Source organism: Adelges cooleyi, unplaced genomic scaffold, assembly GCF_023614345.1.
Source record: "Adelges cooleyi isolate 19-005CV unplaced genomic scaffold, UGA_ACOO_1.1 ACOO_flye_CR_arks_rails_tigmint_CR_PRNA_2, whole genome shotgun sequence".
NCBI lineage: Eukaryota > Metazoa > Arthropoda > Insecta > Hemiptera > Adelgidae > Adelges > Adelges cooleyi.
The window spans coordinates 2,376,801-2,396,861 of record NW_026095860.1 but is presented as its reverse complement, the minus strand read 5'-3'; the positions used below and the strand labels follow the sequence as shown (position 1 = coordinate 2,396,861).

The window sequence follows — 20,061 nt, the reverse complement described above, 5'->3', positions numbered from 1 at the left end:
CTGTTATTTTATTTTTTTTACTATTCCGACGTTAATATTATTATTATTATATCAAAATAATAACAATAATATCGTCGTACTCGGTTAGACGTTATATAAGATGGCCGGCCGCCAAATCTTTGTTGCCGGTCCCGAATGCTGACAACAAACGATTTCACGCTTAATCTCATAATACATTAGAATTGGTTTTTTCTTAATGGAATCCACGCGTCCGCATCTCTTCTGGTTTAGCAAACCCGATTAGCGACAGTGCCGTAACCGCATTATTAATAATCGCTAAGGAGCAGCCACGCGACTGTGTAAGATTGTGTGTTTACCTAATTCATCATCAACAGAAAACATTAAAATTAAAAATACAAAGTATTATCCGGTCCGTTTTTTCTTGGCCGACCTCGTGTAGTAAGGCCAAGACGAAGACGAAGATGCTGACTGTTTTCTAATTTGTTTGTCCGACGTTTGACTGAGAAAATAAATCCACCCGTGTAACTATTTTTGTACGTTCTAGGATTTTCTTTGTCAAACCAACAGCTGTTGTTAGAGTATCGTGTGTTGAATGCAGTATTAAAGAGAGATGATTCACCGGTAACTGGTCCGAAGATATTTCCAAAGAATACCAAGGACGGAAACCGTGCTCGGTGAAATTGGTCCAAATCAAAAACAAATTTGAAAAACGAAAATAAACAAATATTTGCAATAACGATAAAAGTGTATTTTGTAAAATACAAATAAATGTACACCAATAATTGGTCTACGATTTGAAATAAATTTAAGGATCAAGTTTACAATCAATTTGATAAATATAAGCAATACAGTTTATAATCTTGTCTGGAAAATAAATAATAATTTCTCTTCCAAAACCACGATTTCCAGTTTTTTGTTTAAAACACTTTTATTGAATTATACAATTTGTAATATTTTATTTTTACAATGAGTATTTTTGTAAAACTATTTACAATAAAATATATACATGATTATCATGAAGAGGAACCCCCACATTACCAATTTTTAAATTATTTAATGCAATTTGAATTTGGACTTTTTAAGTTAATTGTAGTACATTATTAAACATTTTATGGGCGATGTTTGTTTGTGAAACGCTACGTTTTTCACTGGAATCCCAAATAACGCCATTGATTTGACAAACAATGTAATTATAAACGATTATGTTTTCAAATTTTCTAACTACATGATAAAATATTGGTTAGATTTTATAGTCCAGTTACAAAGTCTTATTAAACCAACATACAGCTCTTGTAGTGGCAAAATAAATTAGGATTATTATCATCATCACAATCATGTAGCTTAAAGAAGGGGCTTTAACGGCGATCGTGAGACAAACGTTTAATCTAATTCGGATTGTAGACACTATTTTTTGCAAAATTATTTTCCTTTCTATGAAGTTGTGCCACAACAATCGCCAGTATCAAACGGAATATTGTGTTAAATATAATACCAATAACAATAAGAATAGGTATATCTAAACGAACGGGGTTTGGCCGACCGAGTGTCTGACAAGAGCGGAAAATCGATTTGGGATACTTCGATGAGTGAGTGTTGTTGCAGCTGCTCTTCTGAACTTGTCCAATTGATAATAATTTAACCACTGTACCGTGTACAACCTAACCGTCTTGGTGTCGGCGCTAATGTGATTGAAGCGCGTTTGACTTATCTCGTTATCTTGGCGATGGCTTTTCCCATTGCCCGTCGGTGTAACGTTAACGAGCCGACCGCACGCACTGCAAGAATGTGTAGGTAGGTAGGGGAGAAGATCTGCTGATCGAGCAAATTGAATAATAATAATAAAAAAAACCTTCTTATAAAAAAGAAATCCTTATTGCTAATCGGAAAAATCGAAACGTATATTATGTTTAAACAAACGTTCAAAAAAACAATCGTTAACAGACCACCACAATAACGTTTGGTATAACTTGGTAGTAGGATCAGAGTTGACAATAATGTGTTTGTTTAGAAAACAAAAAAAGCCAGCCCAGTGAATTGGATGTACATTAATTATTAAAAATCCAAAAAAAAAATTGATTATATTAGGTTAGGTTTTGTCTGACCCGCCGGTTTTTTTGGGTTGAGTTTATTTTTGATTGGTTGTATAATTTACATAACTTTGTAATAAAAAAGAAAACAAATTTCATCCACTAATTACTATGAAGAAACCCGCCAAAATATGTGTACATAATATAGTCAATGACGATTGGTTTTACATGCAGCAATAACATTAAAAAAAAAAGTCTGGGTTATTTTGGATTTTAGCTTCGATGCGTACCTGAGAAGGTATTGTTTTTATTTTTATTAATCTCTTAACTTACTGTAAATGTGTTTACACAGTTTGAGTTAAAAAATATTTATTTTTTGTATTAAACACATACATATTTCTCTATAAGTATGTTTGTCACCCATTCATTAGAATCATTTCAATTCAGCAATTTGAAAACAATTTAAATGTTTTGAAAACTATTTTTGCGTACCTAACTTTATTAACTTTGTATTGTTAAGGAAATAACAATTACCAATAGGAAATAACAATTAGGAGTGACAATTACCGACCTACTAAAACTACTTTTAAACTGTACATTGCCGTTATTTCGACAACAATATATTGCTGTATGGCAAACTTTTAATTTAAAAATCCAATCTTAATAATTGCTACAATATGTTTAAATCCGATTTTGACAGGAAATAAAATAATAATCACATGAATATTTTTATTTTAATTATATCCTTATCACTTGAGAAGTTATTTCTGATATATTGTATTAGATTATATTGTGATTTTCTGACAAAATGTGCGGACGGGAGGGCAATTTATCAATTCCGGTGTATTCGATGCGATTTTAATGCCGTGGGTGGGCTTTGTTTTTGTTGCAGACATCTCGGCGGCGGCGGCGGCAGCAGCACATCCCCCGACGACGACTCTGAACCATGGTCATCAACAAGCTGCTCATCTACCGCCTACGACTCCGGTGAGGAAGAAATCCAGGAAGGACGTTCCCCTGTCCTCGTCCCCGGGCCTTTTGGTCAGCTCTTCATCGGGTTCGCCGGCGGGCCAGCAAGCCGAAAGCGACGGCGGTCACTCCTCGGACGGTGGCGGCGACAGGAAGCGCAAGAAAGCCCGGACCACGTTCACCGGCCGGCAGATCTTCGAACTGGAACGGCAATTCGAACTCAAGAAGTACCTGTCGTCGTCCGAACGGTCGGAAATGGCCAAACTTCTGGGCGTCACCGAGACTCAGGTAAGCAAGCAGCAGCGCACAGCACGTTTGCAACCCTGGCCCGTTTATATTCATCAAGTCCATAAAACCTCACCACCCCTCCGACTCATCCCCCCACAAAGCCAAAGCCATTACGCCCCAAAGCGCACGGTAATGGTTTTTTTTTTTTTTATTATTATTAACCGAAAATTATGATTTATGTTGTTCGTATCCGCCGTTTGTCCGTCGACTGTGTGGTGTATGTAGACTTTTTTAAACGTGTTTTATGCCAAGTTGTTGTTGTTTTTTTTTCATCTGTTAACATCATGCACAAACGGCGTGTAGATACAATGAACGACTCTGTGTACAATAATTATGTATTTAAGTGGCAAAACTTATGACCCCGATGTACACAACGAGAGTTATAAATCTTCCAACTCATTGCGCTCGGCTTGTGTGGACTTTTTTTTTTTTAACAGATGGTTTTCGTTGTGGTCTTATTTTTTGCCCGCGTCTCTCTTAACCTTTTCTTTATGACGCCAAAAAAGAAAAAGGAGATATATATATAACATTCGAAAGAAACGTTTCACTTTAAACGCGTTTGGCTTCGGGCCAGTCAATTTGTACAATCGTCGTACGGCGCCCATTTAATACATTTTTATGATTACGCAATGTTTTTTTTTTAAGACGGGGTTCCTTTTTTTTAATTTTTTTATACTGATTTCAATCAACGGTACGACTTTTTCCGACTAATTATTCGTAGCGAAGCAAAAAAAAAAAGATATATAAACAAACATTAAAAAGTTAAAATGTCCGGATGGCCTGATAGTCTTTTAATGGAAATTAATGTTTGTTTCTGGTTTTTTTTCTCTCGAGAAACGCCCTACCATATTTTCACGTTACACCAAGAAATAATCCTGTCTGAAATGTACAGTTTGTTTTAACACGATTGTCTTTCGATTTTTTCTTCTAAGGAAATTGATTTGATAAATACCTACCATATTTTGTAAGTCGATTAGTATTTACATAGTTATAAAAATAGCATAATAATTATGCTGGTAATGATTAATGCGTTGACAGCGAGTGTACACGAAGATGATAGCTTGAATATATTAGACACGGTAGGTTAGGACAAATGTTTTAAATCATTTTGTCGGTAAATTATTTTTAAGATGTTTCTTCGACCAATATAGTCCATCCAAAAGCTTCCATAAACATTTCCGGTCAGGGCCGGATTTAAGGGGGGAGGCTAAATTTTTTTATATATAATTTCATTATTTTAATCCTTTCAAAAGAAGTATATATTCGATAAGAATTGTATTCATATAATTAAAATGGCTGGTTTTTGAATATTGCATATCATATTTGTAGTTCAATAACGTTTATACTTTTTAATGATATTATATAGTTTTGGGCTGAATGCTTGTACGCTACCTTATATTAAATAAAAATTATTATTTAAATTTCATATTATTTCAAATAATATTATCATTGCTTAGATTAGGTATAAAGGCTAATGAGCTAAATATTAAGAAAATTCAATTAAAATACAGTGACAATAATAATTGTATTAGTTTTATTTCATTCAAAACTGTAGTACCTATACAATTATTATTAAATTTTAAAATATATTATAAAAAATACTTTGCACTAAATACAATTATTTTGTACGTTATCTTAGTTAGGTTATTCAGATAATTAATAAAACTCGGCTGTTTTTATTATTTATTTTATCATTTAGCTTTTTTAACTGTAACAATCTGGCTTGTTTAGAAAATGTGAACTATCTTCCAGTATCAATTATTATGATAATATAATTATTAAAGAATTTGCGGAGTCACAATCCAGGAAAAAATTTAACTGTAAATTAAAAATAAAATTGTTTTTATATTGCATTAAATTTGTATTATATTATAATAGGGTGTTTTTTTTTTGTTGCCCCAGGGTGACAAATTCCTAAATACGGCCCTGTTTCCGGTGTAGCACAAAATCGAGTAGGTATAGTTATATTTTTAAAATACAGTAAAAAATGTTTTGAATTTTTGTAAACATACTGCGTTTGTAGACAAATAATAATAATATTTTTTACATTGTTTAAAATGTTGTCTGGGTTTGTTCATTAGTAATTTCCACAAATTTCATACAACGGATATGTATAACAAAAATGAAAAATGTAACTGCACACATATTAACCTTCGAGGCAAACGTGTATTTCCAAAAACTTTTGGGGGGGGGGTGTACCTGTACTGAGTGTAAACGCTTCGAGACATTATTCTCAATCAGTGTCTCGTTTACAACCATAATATGCCGGTAGATCTTCTTATTCGATGGGATCCGACAGCCACACACACACATCACGAGAGCATGAAATAAACTGCTACCTACGACTTCCGGTCGGGTTAAGTACGCTTGTAGTTTTTCGCACGATCAATCCCTTTTTTGGAAACCGACACGAGGGTTTTTTAATTATATGATTTCTCGTGGCCACCGCGTTTGATATCCACAGCCAAAGCAAACAAACGCGCGGTGTTTGAGGTAGAACACAAAACCGACGGCCGCGGTTTATCTTTAGATCTTTGTATTCGGTTTTTTTTATATTTTTGAGGGGGGGGGGGTGGGTGGAGGGGCGACGAGCAACAACACATCAGCCTCGTGTCATCAACGGATGGTCCGCGGTGCGCTTTCTTCGGTGTAATAACAATATTAAAATAGACAAAAACGCTTATGGCACACAAGTCGGACGCCGTATGTAGGCAGCGTTAAGTTTCATCGCGGTATTATATTCGTTTCGAAGAAAAACTCGGTACTCAGTGTGATTATTTGGCCATCGTTTCGTGTTTGGCTTGGCAGTACGACCAAAAGACAAGCAGTGTCGCCGTCCCCCGAAGAGGTTGGAGAAAATTAAATTAAAAAAAAAAAAATGTGTTTAAAATAATTTTTGATTTAGGTTGTGTGGGACGCGAGCGGATCGAGATTGTTCAAACTCGATGATTTGATTGGTTTTCTGATAATATTTGTTTTAAACGGTTTTTTTTTTTTTAGAGATTCAGCAATTTGTGCTGTTTAACAACAACACAATAATTGCTTGTTGAATATTTTTAACCGCGTTCCGGTCAACGAGACTTTGGCCAAACGTTTTCTTCCAATTTAAAAATGATAAAGAAAAACATCTTATTAACCCCGATAGGTTAACTATTTTAAGTATTCGTCCGTGTACATAATATTTAGGTGTAGCTTCTTTCGTTGTGAATAATGTGTTGATTCGCCTGCTGCTCGGCATAGACTAATTTCCTTCTCTCATCGCGTTCGTGCAACAAACGTGACCTTATGTAAATTGTCGGTCATTAACGTTCACTCATTCCGGTGCGGATTACTCTGCCTTTTATACAACGGACAACTTGATAACATAAGAGATTATTGTGTGTAAATTTCAGTGTAAACGGCCCAAGTATGTGCTGCTAGTCAAACTTCTGGTATCTATTTTGTATAATTGTATAACCGTGTCTCGGTAGAGCTATCATAGTACAGCTGTGATGGTGTTATGGTCTATAGTCGGTTTATATGATATATATATATATATATATATATATATATAGAATATTTCTGCCTAATGATAGGCAATGGAACTCGGCTATCCATCTAAGTATGACCTTCGATGATGCTTTGATCGAGGAAAGCTACGGTAACTATGACCAAATCACATACTATAATTATTAATGTAACCGTTAACCGTCCCATTGACTATTGCACGTTTTTATAATGAGTTACCAAACGCTCGCCGTCTCGAGAACTTCATTATGACAAAATGGATAAATTACTTGTAGGCAATCAAAGGTTAGGTACAAATTTATGCAAATGTGTGTGTGTAAGAATTAACGTTATAGCTACGGGACGAATAATTTTGAATCGATTATAAAGCGCCAATTAATTTCTCTCTAACGGTAGTCTATCAATACAAACTACTGCCTGTGACATATCCAAAGAGTGTAAAGTAATTGAATTGTAAATTTCGAAAAGGGCCCATCTCGAGTTTTGATCAAAATTGATTTTTCCGCGTTTTTTCATTTACACATATAGACCAATATTTTATGTGCGGAAAGGGCCCAAATCTGTTTTCTATTGTGATGAAAAAAACTATGTATAAAATTCATAAAAATAAAAGAACATGTAAAAGAAAATCAGTTTTTTGAGTTTCTTGAAAAATTTTAATTTTCGAAATTCCCAATTCAATTCCTTTTTGGCATTTTTAGCTATTAACGACATATCTTACATTGAAATTAGTCATATGTATAAAACATTGTCTCAAGAGTTCCAATACCTATACCATTTCATACTTTGACAGAACTTAATATGTTAGTGGTAATAATAACAATCAACGGTTCCCTCCTTCTATATGGAATGTAAGAGACCAAACAATTTTAGTGAAGGGTGTATAGCTCCTTCAAGTAAATTAATTGAAACGACAAATCCGAATTTCCGGACAGTTTTGCGGGCAATACAATTGGGCGAATGTGGTCGTAGGCTGCTTCATGAGAGACAAAAATCTAAGAACAATAACAAATTATTTAACTTATGTATCCAGCGTGAAGAAAAAAACTAACTAATTACGAATTTTTAAATTCTATTTGATACATGTTTTGTAGTTTTTAAACTGTAATCCTGTGATCTGTAAATATTTTTCTTTTACCTATAATTTTAATATTTATGTCTGTACAAATGATCAATAAAATCAAACCGTACAATAAGCGACCAAGAGACAAGAACGTGTTTTCAATAGGTTATTGTAGCGAATTTAATTGTATTAAATGCTCGTTAGCTGCTGTCGTTCGGTATGTAAAAAATATAAAAAAAACGCAATTCACCGGCGGTGCATACTAATGTATAACCGCGAATATAAGTAATTTTTTTTTTTTTTTAACTGTACGCTCGCATTGTCTTGAGTTTGTCACGCGAATGTGAACACAATAATATTATTATTATTGTGCGCTTGTCGGTTTTCGAAATCGTTTAGTATTGTCAATTACAGTCATTATTATTAGGTACCAATTGTAATGTGCCTATAACCGCCAGCCGTCGAGTTTCCTACATTGAGTGCTGCACGTGCGTTTATAGTAGTCGACAGTTAGTTGGGTTATAGAAATCAAAATATCACATTTGACCGCGATAGGTACTAAAGATAAGGTTGTTACAACAGCATACTCGGTTTGACGCATATTACACGGTTTGTCGTGGATATGTCGCATACTATTTTATAAGATAATAATGACATAATAATAGGATGTGAGCTATTCAAATTTCAAAGCGTCCATTCGACTAGCGCATCGTTGTGAACACGTTTTCCATTTTTTTTTTGTTCGTCTTACTACAGTAGTCGTTCAATTAAAACTACACTTGTCGATTAATCAATTTAGAGGGGAAAAAACTGCATTTATTTGCACATGCAATATCACACCACTTAACTCAATTTAATATGGAATGCGTATTGCCTATGGTCGGCTGCCATTTTGTGCACAGTTATTGTTTTGTCCATGATATTTATTGTTTTTTCTATGGTTCATCAATTATATGACTGAGTTATCATCACCTAACCTAACATTTTAAAACGTACCATGGAAAAGTAACATAGATTTTTTACTTTCCGTGAAATTGGTACACAAAACGGCACAAAAAGTACAAAAAATTAGTAAATTCCATTCAGACCACACGGATGGTGGTTTTGTCACAGAAAAGAAACTATATAATTTTTACACGAGCTCTTACGGGTAGAGATAAAATCATGTTCGAAATCTTGAACTTGATATCAGAAATGGACAGTGCTATGATAGGTGCAGGGAAATTCTTATTTTTTGTTAATTCCGGCTAAACTGTTTTTCGATCAACTCTAAGATTCACTTCTGTTTATTCTGCGGTTTTGTTTCAATCATCTTTTGTGCTATCTATACTTTGTATACTCGGTAAGCAGACATAAACAACTATGTCTTCACCGACAAAAGGGACCACCGCCGTCGTGTAAAGTAGGCGGGCGGACGTTTAAAAAACACAACAACAATAATAATATGTCGGTTTTGAGTTTTTTTTTTTTTTTTACCACCGTAATCAACCTCGTCGGTATTCTGATTGTTATTTTTGGCACGTATGTCCAACCAAAGAAGAAACGGGTAAACATTTTCAGCAAACACCACAGTACATAATATTTGCAGTTACATGCAAACCGGCCTGTGTAGAATATAACATAGTGTATTTAATACATTTTTATTAAATCAAATAATGTGGACGTGATGTCACGCACACACACTTGCAGGACGAGGAACCAAAATTAAAACTGTTTGAACGCAAGACGAAAATAAAGAAATACACTTTTGAGGAGTGTAGACGTGTGTATAAATAATAGTTAATAGTTTTGAACTGTTAACAGTGGTGACGGATTAGCCAGAACCGTTCTGAGTTTAATCCAAGCACATATGACTACCACCGTTGTGACTCGTTATGCCTACGACAGATCCAATATGTACATAAACTAATACAAAAAGGCAGAGCAGTGTCGATCAAGAATGCCTACCGTCTTATTTAATGCTCACTAACAAAACAACAAGTATGTTGGTACAACAATCTACTTGATAGAAATACCAGTACTTTAAAAATAATCGCATTTCAAGTATTGAAATAGTATAATTGTATTTGTTTTTTTTAACGATGACTAATTTATTCATTTCTAAATCTCCATTCTACTTACAAAGAGACAAAACTAATAACAACCACCCCTATACTCTTACAAAATTTCCCTGTCCGGTAATTTTGAAAATTTATGAAGTATAATTTTTATAAAGTTTGGAAAAAATATCAGCATTAACATGTATAAATTTGTTTTTAACTATATTTTGTTTGTGGTCGTACTTTGACGAGAGGAATGTAAACGCTGGGCCTTTGTCAGATTAAAATAATTACATTATCCGCGGCTTTCTCGTTTTGAATTTTTATTTTTTGTTTTGTTGTCCCTAAAGCCTGTTCGACGTTTATCCAGCTGGAACGTTGAAAATCAATAATTATTATATTGTCAGGGCAACCGCCGCACCGGTAATAATAATTACTGGAAGTTAATTACCGAACGGGAGCAGACCGTTTAATTGGCTCGATACCAGACTTGCACCCGCACATTGATTATTAGTGGCATATTGTTTAACCAATACAATAGCATAGGACAAGATAATACCGCTTTTATTTCTATATCAACCCAAGTACGAAAAAAACAATATATTTTTATAGATACTACTATTTATGTCTTGATAAAATACAATATTAATAGGCCAGTGTCTGCAGTGAAATACAGTTTAAAAAAAAAACTGGCTTCAAACAATACTGAAATTCCAAAGCTTATTATTTTGTAATTTAGACATATTTAGATTAAGACAGTACAACACGTCTGTAAAGCTAGAGGGACGGTTCTGTTTTTTTAAATTACAATTTTTTTGTGCCGTCCATAGTTGGATATCAATTTTGGATTAGGTCAGGATCATCTGGTTTTCAATAATTGTGTTTTGTTGTTGTGATATCAATGGTTCGCTTTTGAATATACAATTAATATTATTATTTTATAGCCCCGATTATTTATATTAAAAACATTTTAGTTTGTACAATGGGTTTCATTTTTTTTCTTTTTTTTTATATAATAAAAAATACCGTCGTTTTTCAAGCTCCGCGAATCCATGTAATTGCTTCTGTGTGAACGTTTGCCCTTTACCATCTCCCCGACCTTCGTGTCTGTGTGTGGGTGTGTGTATTGAAACGGAGAGTTTATTATCCGACCCGATTTCCGAATGTCATTAAAAGGTAATCGTCGGCGGAGCGCAAATTGCCGTTAAACGGGCAATCGTGGACGTTTGCCAGCGGCGGAAACGCTCTTCTTCTGCAACATAACACACAACACATTAGCCGATATTATTATTATTATTACACACATTCACATGGTTATATAGCCCAGAGTACTAATTTTACAGCCGAGAAAACGCCACCGGCTCCTCTGCGGGGAGGACACACACCGGCAGGGGAGGTCAGGCCGAGTGTAAATCTACATAGTATAACACAAGTCCCGCATACCGTTCGGGTTGGCACATGTGTACATTTTTATCCTTGTCACAAACGAGAGAAAGGGCCCCTATGATTTCTTTCTGTTGTTGTCGTTGTTTTTTATCCACCTGTGTTAAGATGTGTATTTTTATAGTATGTTTTCCCTCGAAGCAACGACCGCTTATGGTAACCGCTATAATATGCCAGGGAACAGGGGCAGGGGGTATTATAAAAATCCTCTCCTCGGTGCTGTGACGCACGTACTTATTCCGAAATCATAATATTTAACAATAATGATCGCAGCAGTAAAAAAAAAGTAACGTGTTCCGTTTAGCCGACCGATAAACAAAGGTGTGGCGGTAAAAAAGCAAAATAAAAAAAGGTGTGGAATGAACGATTATAGTCTCTCTCTCTCTCTCTCTCACCGTAGGGGAGGCAAACGCACTACCCCCGGTGGTGGGGTATTCCCTGTGCCACTCCACCCCCCGCTGTCGCTGCCCAAACGTTTTAGCCACCACCACCCCTCCCGCGTTTACTCGCCGTGGGGGAATTGAACGGCTTCAATTAATTCGACCCTCTCCTCTGCCGTCATCCCCTTCCACGCCGTTGCCAACCGCGCCTAACTAGTCACTATGTTTTTGTAACGCCCCGTCGACCACCACCCCCTCGGTGGTAGCCGGTTTTAACGACACCGCTTTTAAACTCCATCTCCGGCCAATTAATTAATTAATTAAACGATATTCGCGCCGGCGGTCGACTCGGAGAACTCCCATTATCATCATCATATTATAAACTTTATACACATTTAATAAATACATACATACATACATAAGACGACAGAAGAGCGTTAAGGCATTTCTCGGTTTTTATTACTTCGACATTAGAGTAATCAAATAGTAATATTGTGCAACATACGTTTACTGATTTGGCACTTCTCAATGGAACCGTGTTTAAGACCTTTTGAATATTTTCGGCATTATAATTTGGCCCCACTGCATTAAGAGAACACCAATAAAAAAATAGTTATTTGAAAATATATTGTGTTACAATTAAGTTTAATCTGTGCTAACAGCTTAGATTTTTAAATTTATGTCGTTTTAAATCTAAGATAAAAATAAGTTTACCGAGTCAAAAATAATTTAAATTTATTTTAGAATATTGTTTTCAAATCGAAGCGTCTAGTTTCAAAACCAGTCAAAAGACATTTTGAAAGTGTTTTTTTTTTCAAGTGGCCCACTATATACATGGTATGTAAAACTATCATTGAAAAGACTATTATTATTTATAACTAACACAATTACTGTGTTGAGAAAAACATGGTTGGTTTTAAAACCGCCAATCTGTAAAGAAAGTATTTGTTGTTTGTGGTGAACATTTTCAAAAATTGCATTTAACCGGTCTGGTAGGTAACTACACGCTTCGATTTTGTGAGTTGAAAAAAATTAAATATTTTACTTACCCATTATCAGCTATGTTCAGACCTAAAAATCTGGAATCTAGAATGGTAATTATTACTGATCTGTTCATATTGATTTTTTCAATGTATAACTGTACTTTCTCTAAGCTATAGCCTATACTATAATAACTATACTTTCAAGAAGTCAAGAGTGTGGATAAACACTTTTATTTACACCTCTTCAAATCCCTGGTCCATTGGATAAGACCCAAGCCCAATATTTTTTTTTTTTTACCACACTTTGGTCGTTTTTGATATTATTTTATTAATACCGCTTTTCCGCCGTATTTATATATTACTATACTATTGTGTAGTATATCTTTACTATAATAATTTTAATAAAAAAAAATAAATATCGCTTTGCCCGAGACGATTGTATGGCGATTCCCTTGGGGGGCAAACTGCAATGTACGCAATTTAACGATGCTTTATGTTCGTTTTCTAATTGGCCGTTTGTAAACGGATTTCGCGGGAAAAGATTACGGCGTTTTCCGCGTACAAGCACCGCATTAACATTATTATTATTATTACATTACATAATATTATATTCTCTATTTATACCGCCAACCGAAAACAAATACCAATAACGGTGATCGTTCGCTTCGTCGTTTATACCCGGAAAAGCCAATAACGTTCTCAAATAAATACAAAGTTCTCCGGTTCGACTCGACAGCTGCAGATGTTCAGTTTTATGTTATTTGCTTGAATCTTATTCCATACAGAGAAGTCCATCATTGCCCCGGCCACAATGTTATAATATCCAAGTAATATATTTCCATTGAACAAATTATTATACCCAATAATCTTTTGACGATTGTTGAAACAATATTGGTGTACAACTTGTTTGGACAGAAAATCAAATATTAAATAGGTAACATAAACGCTCGTTACACGATAAAGGTAGATATCTGAAAATTATAAAAGTAATATTTATAATTAACCTTTAAGTTGGCGAGGGCGAGTTTTTGAAATAACAACAATTATTAATATAAAAGTACTCCTTTTAGGTTGATCGAAGAAAGTTGGTTTAAAATAAAATATGTGTCTTTGAAGATACAGCGCAAAGGGAAGGGTTAATTATTTTGTAAAACATCAAACAAATATTGTACTTAAGTTTAGGCGACTTAGATTCTGTAAAAATAATATTTGACTACGTTATGTATATAAAATATTTTCCGTTTTTTTTTTGTTTTGTCATTCCTCAAGTTGTATTGCTCGAAATCGGATATCCGGCAGAACGCACCAAAAAAAAAAAAATATTAAAAAATTCATTTGTTTTCCCCTAACAATTGAAAAAGACGAGGTAGAGTACAAAGTATACAAGTTCATATTATTGTTTTGTCTCTCTTATATTTTTAATAACTACACATTTTTTTTTTACTCTTTCTTCGCTGAGCAGTTAGCAAGATATTAGCAGATAGTCTGTTTTAGTGTATTAAACGCGGCTGATTTTTATTTTGTTTCAATAAAACTTTATCGATCTCATTTTTTTAGCTCTACTGCTTTACAATGTTTATTATTATATAATAATAACGTGTATTTTGATTTACTGAAGGTGATTGCGCTTGCCGTTTTCAAAACTTGGTGTTTTTCGTTCAGCATAAAAAGTTTATTTCAGTTAAGTTTGTCATTTATTATGCAATTATTATACTTCGATTTGTTCGCAAAACGATAACAAGACGCAGTTCTTTCAAATATTTTAAATGAAAAACAAATTATAAATAAACACCATTATAATTTAACGAAGCTACACCAAGAAACAATCCTCAATTCTTATAGTTTGTTCAAGTTTTATGTTATAAAATAATAATTTATACACCGTTTTATTGTTGGCGTTCGGTTTTATTACTAAAAAAAAAAAACATCCTTTGTTACACGTGCGCTGTATAATTGTATAATTCAATTTGTTTTAATTTAAATCAAAATATTTAAAGATCACGCCTGCTTATCAGCCCTGATTACTGCGAATTTTGAAAAAAAAAACATGCGCGTTTAATTGTGAGTATTTTTTTTCTCGGGAAAAATGCTTTTGGATTTCAGTCTTATCTTACTGATTATTATCTTCAGTGGTTTCGCGAGGCCAATTTTTTTAATGCTATTTAAAATAATTACAGCGTCAAGTTTTAATGTAAAATGTCTAACGGAAAGAATGCTTTAAAAAATATTTAATTTTGAACTGATATACAGCTGTTGTTAGTATTGACCTCGGCTGTCCGCACAAGCCATGCAAACACTGTAGTCTGTACTAAACAAATTCGCAGTATTTCCTTAATCGTCGAACGTAGCTTAAATAAAACAAATTACACATTTAGACCACGTTGCAAAGGAAGTCAGCACACGCACACAAAAGAAATAAATCTGTACAAAACTATACTAATAGCCCTGTTGAGCCCGCAAAAGAAAAGGAAAGGCTCGGGTCATTAATCATAACGTTCAGGGTTAAACGGTCTTCCCCTGCGCTATTACCCAGGACACGACCGCCTTATTGTTGTGTGTTTCGGTGGTTGAGGACAAGACCTTGTAAATACAACCGGCCTGTGTACCATATAAATATAATGTATTTATTTTTACAATTTAAGTAACGGACTTATTGTTGTTTATCTTTTAATGTTTTGTAAATTCCTTGATATGCTAGAAACTCGCTAGACGTTTTTCTATAAACCGATGAAACCGTTATAACCTATTAACTCTTGGATATACTATAGTATTAAATATTATTATTATGTTTGTTGTATTGAATGAAAACATGCCTGAACCCCTTTAAGAGTTTAAACGGAAAATTAAAAGTACATCGGCACAAGACAAATAAGAAATCATAATATATTATTTATATTAATTGGATTATTATTGTTGCTCATCTGACGGGTATTTTAATGTTATACATAATCAAATGGGCGGTTTTTTACTAGTTAAATCCTAATCTGGTTTTGGTTATTTTTGTAGTTAGCTTTTTAAGTTGTAAAAAAACACAGTTTTATAACTGTATACTCAACGTATATGCAGGTATGCTTTAAAAAATGTATGAAAATAGTTTTAAATAGGTATTTTTTTTTTTTTAGGTTTTAATTATACCCCTAATTCAGAACTATAAATAACTATTTGGTGTTTTTTAATTGATAAATTCAACAAATAATTAGGTACTACATTTTGTGTTCGTTATTTTAGTTTCAATACCTCAGAATACGTTTAACGGATTCAAAACATAGACCAGTTTTTCAGAAAATACAGATTAATTAAAATCTACGCTTAAAACCTATTTTTAATTTTTATGTACACCTATTATACACACAACGTTAAAAAAAATAATTACATAACAGATTTCCACAACTTGAGAAGCCAGATTTGTATTCAGCGAGTAAAAGCCTCTTATGTGCATTGTGTGTATACTTTGGCTCATGTTCCAAAAAAAAATATCAAAATTTGTCTGTGCAATGTGTTATTATTATTTTATTTATTTTCACGATGAGCTGTGAACAGTTTGTTTCTTGTGTATTTTTAAATCAGAGATGGCCATCATAATATTATAATGAGGGCAAATTTTTCATTTTGAATTTTTACTCCAACGTTATCTTCTGCAAATAAAGTTCAGGCAGTCGATCGGGCTACTTCATTTTTTTTTTATACTTACTATTAACGATTTGCCCACATCTCTGTGTATGTGTTATGGTTTTATACCCGTCAATATATAATAATATAATTGGTGTGCACTGGACATAAACGTGCGTTATCGACGGGCGCTTTTATTTCCAACGGAAAATATTATTTAATTTCGCAAAGAAGCCCGATCCGAGTATTATCGTGTCTTGTTATGTCTAGGCCGTTTAAAAATAGGCAACTTAAATGACTAACAAAATAAAATACACAGTCCCTAGCTGCGGAGGGGGCGCTTATTTTTAAAATGTAGACTTGTATTATATTTTATTCGGATGGCCTCGGCCGACACCGGTTATAAACAGTTGATTCGGACAAAGACTTTCAAAGATCAATTTTAATGTCAAACAACGCCTTGTTCAACGGTCGTCTTTGTAGTTAGTCATCTTTGAAATAGAAATCCCCTTAAAAGGACGCTACCCACCCTTAATTTATCCTCGAAAAATAGTTTTGTGAGGATGGTATTTACAAATATCTAACCGTATGAAATATGTACAGCGGATAAAAAGAACTTTATCTATGGGATAGCGTTTTTAGTTTTTTGATAACCTAAACACAATTAAAATTGTTCATTAGTAAAGATTCATTCTCCCCCCCCCTGTTTTTCATTTGTTTATAAAAAAATGTTAAGTTTAGTTTTACAAAAAAAAAAAAACACTACCTCATAGTTGATAGTTCTTCTCTGTACATTGTAAATCTACTGTGTTATGACTTGTATTGTGCTAAGCATTTTTGATGGGAAAAAAATTTTCATTTATCCTTTAGAAGTGACTGTGATAGTCTGACAAAAAAAAAATGACAATCAATAAAATATCTTCATTACTGTATTCATATGTATACATTATTATTGTTCAAGCTCTAAATTAAGATTTTGTGAAAAATTGCCTATACTTTATTCCTCGGAAATGGGCCAAGTGGCGTCCTCCTAAGAAACACAACCCTAAAAAACCTTGTTTTCTTTTTTAACAAAATATAGTTAATTCAGAAAAGTCGTGTATCAAGTTAAGTCTATATACCTATCACAGATCCGATTAGGTTTTTTTTTGTAAGTCAGTGTCAGGCTTGGGACTAGTCCCGAGACATTTAACCAGTGTTTGTATAAAGGTTGAATTCATTTGGCATGCTCGTAGTTAGGTTAGACATAACGTCGCGTTTAAAACATACAGCGCGCTTATAAAGCACTATGGGCCCGGGTCGTTTGACAAATAAATACACTGCCCGAGGGTGGTGTTGTGCGGGATACGACGATTTATATAGAAAATTAACGTCCATTGAAACTGGAAAGCGTTTAGATTTCCGAAACCGCGGGGGTAAAGGGTAAAGTGTGCAATTAGCGCGCACAAACGTTTGATTAAACCGTCCCCCGTGTGTGTAACGCGGTATTATTATAATCTCTCTGATGGACACACACTTATTATTGCACCATCCCTCTCTGCGACGTTAACCTTGTGCGACGGGGTCCGTGTCAAGTGGTCCGTTAATTAATACACCGCCCCCTCTTTCCACACCACTGTGTGTAAGTACGCCGTTTCTATCTCTGGCCCGGACCTTATGCGGCTTATATACAGCCACAGAGTGATGCCCACGTCAACAATGCACTGCCTAATAATGGCTGGGGGAAACAAAAAAATTAAAAAACCAAATGTTAAAAAACGCATTTGCTGCCGGCTTTATTATATATTATTATTGTTGTTATCTCGCCGTGTGTATGTCCGCGATATGCTTAATTCGTCAAGGGCTAGTGGGGGGGGGGGGGGCTGTCAAAAACTGTCAGCCCGACGAAATCCATCCCCTCCCCCTAAGTATAATAATATAGCGTCCCTACGGTGCATACACACATAGAATAACGATTTCGTCGGGGCATAACCCCCCCCCCATCCCCCTTCCCTCCGAGCAAACGAGTGTTTACGGCTATACATAGGGATGACGTGTGCACACTATGCATACGTATAATAATATGTTTACCTGTGTTTTGGTAAGGGGAAAAACTCTTTAAACTTGCGTGTATACTAAGAAGAGACGGTTCCCTTGTGTTGCGCGCCGAATATCGCCGAAGGGTTTGTGTGTGGTGTACGTGGCAGAGGATTTGGACGACACCCTTTAAAAAAATGTAATAATTATAATAGTAATATAAAAAAATGTTCATTTTCGGATCGGATATTAATATAATATAATATAATATGTAAAACGCAGCGAATATTATTTTATAATAATAATTTATAGAGGTTATTCCGGTATTTATAAAAACTTGTTGTAATGATGTGTGTGTGTATTCACTATATAAATATATATTTTAATAATATTTTTGTCGGCGGCCGTTATAATAATGTATGCGTGATTGGACGACCCGGTTTGTTGGTTTTTGGTGCCAATTAAACTTATCAACAGTCGAGTTATATACTTGTATATAAGTACGGACGATCGTCTCGCCGTAATCCTATTTAATTGGTATAAAAAAAAACACACCCGACCACAGTGAAAGTTCAATGAAGATCCAGTTTATCCGGGTCCGCGCAAAATGTCACGACTCGGATTGTTCATATATATATATATATGTATATAAAAGTAAAAACCGTAATGTAAAATAAAAAAAAAACCGTTTAAATTAAGCATTAAAAACGAGTCTCGTAAACCATTTATAAATGTATTATATCATTGAACGGAGTGACACAGAATGTATTTCGGTTAAATAATAAAATTCTTTAAAATTAAAATCAATATTTTTGGTTTTTTTCCAAATCAAAAGGATGTGTGCATAATATATGTGTGTCAAAAACTGCGTCCGTATATGGCAATGATTGTATATTCTATAGACCAGCTTAAACGATGGTAGACCAGTCGACCTATATTAGATACCATGAGCCTTTCTTCATACACAATAGAACATTGAATAATAATTGCGTACCTAAACATTTGTGTGTGTAAATTAATAATTGCACCATAAACAAGCCATATATTGTGTATGGATTATAAACAACATTATAGTATTGGCACAAAAACATAGTTGATCCAACTAGCATTATGGTTAGTATATATGTAAATGGACACAATACATTTCTAGTTGTAATTACTAAATGTATAGTTGGCCGAAATAAATGTACAGAGTTGCTTTTACTAAAAATGTAGTTGATCCAACTATTGCATTAATTTTAGATGGACCAGCTATGTATTACCTCTTTTAAGTGCGACATCAAAGGTAAGGCCCAACGTTAATAACGGTTTGTTTTGCTTGTCTCGAATGGCACCGACAATAATAATAATAATAATAATAATAATATAATACTATATTTTTATGATGTGACAGCGACGATGTGTGGTGTCGCCGTGTGTGAAATTTTTTTACGAGACGTTATTAGTTTTTTTTTCCTTTGCCGACTGAAACATATACATAATATAGTATACATGTTATAAATATTATAATAATATGTATACGGCTATTTGGATATTCACACAACATTTGAATAACCGCATAATAAAATTAACGCCAACCTGCAGAGAAACTCGGCGCATTGCGGTTTTAATGGATTTTTAATCGGACCGCTGTAATATTATTATCGTGGCCGTCTTAGATGGTTCTCAAATACATATTTTTAATATTTATTTATTCATCCGACGACATATTTCAACGTGGTCGACCCTCGGACCGAGTGAATGCTATTCATATGTACCGGGTGATTTTTTTTAACG

General features: G+C 34.1%; 1 protein-coding gene across 1 annotated transcript in view; it reads left to right on the top strand.

Annotated features, from left to right (window-relative positions):
- Positions 1-20,061, top strand: part of LOC126833457 (homeobox protein Nkx-6.2-like) — a 74,719-nt gene that overhangs the window by 19,362 nt on the left and 35,296 nt on the right. Inside the window, exon 2 of the mRNA XM_050564805.1 lies at positions 2,881-3,245. Coding sequence (XP_050420762.1) covers positions 2,881-3,245 — 365 coding nt within the window. The remainder of the gene's footprint in view (positions 1-2,880; positions 3,246-20,061) is intronic.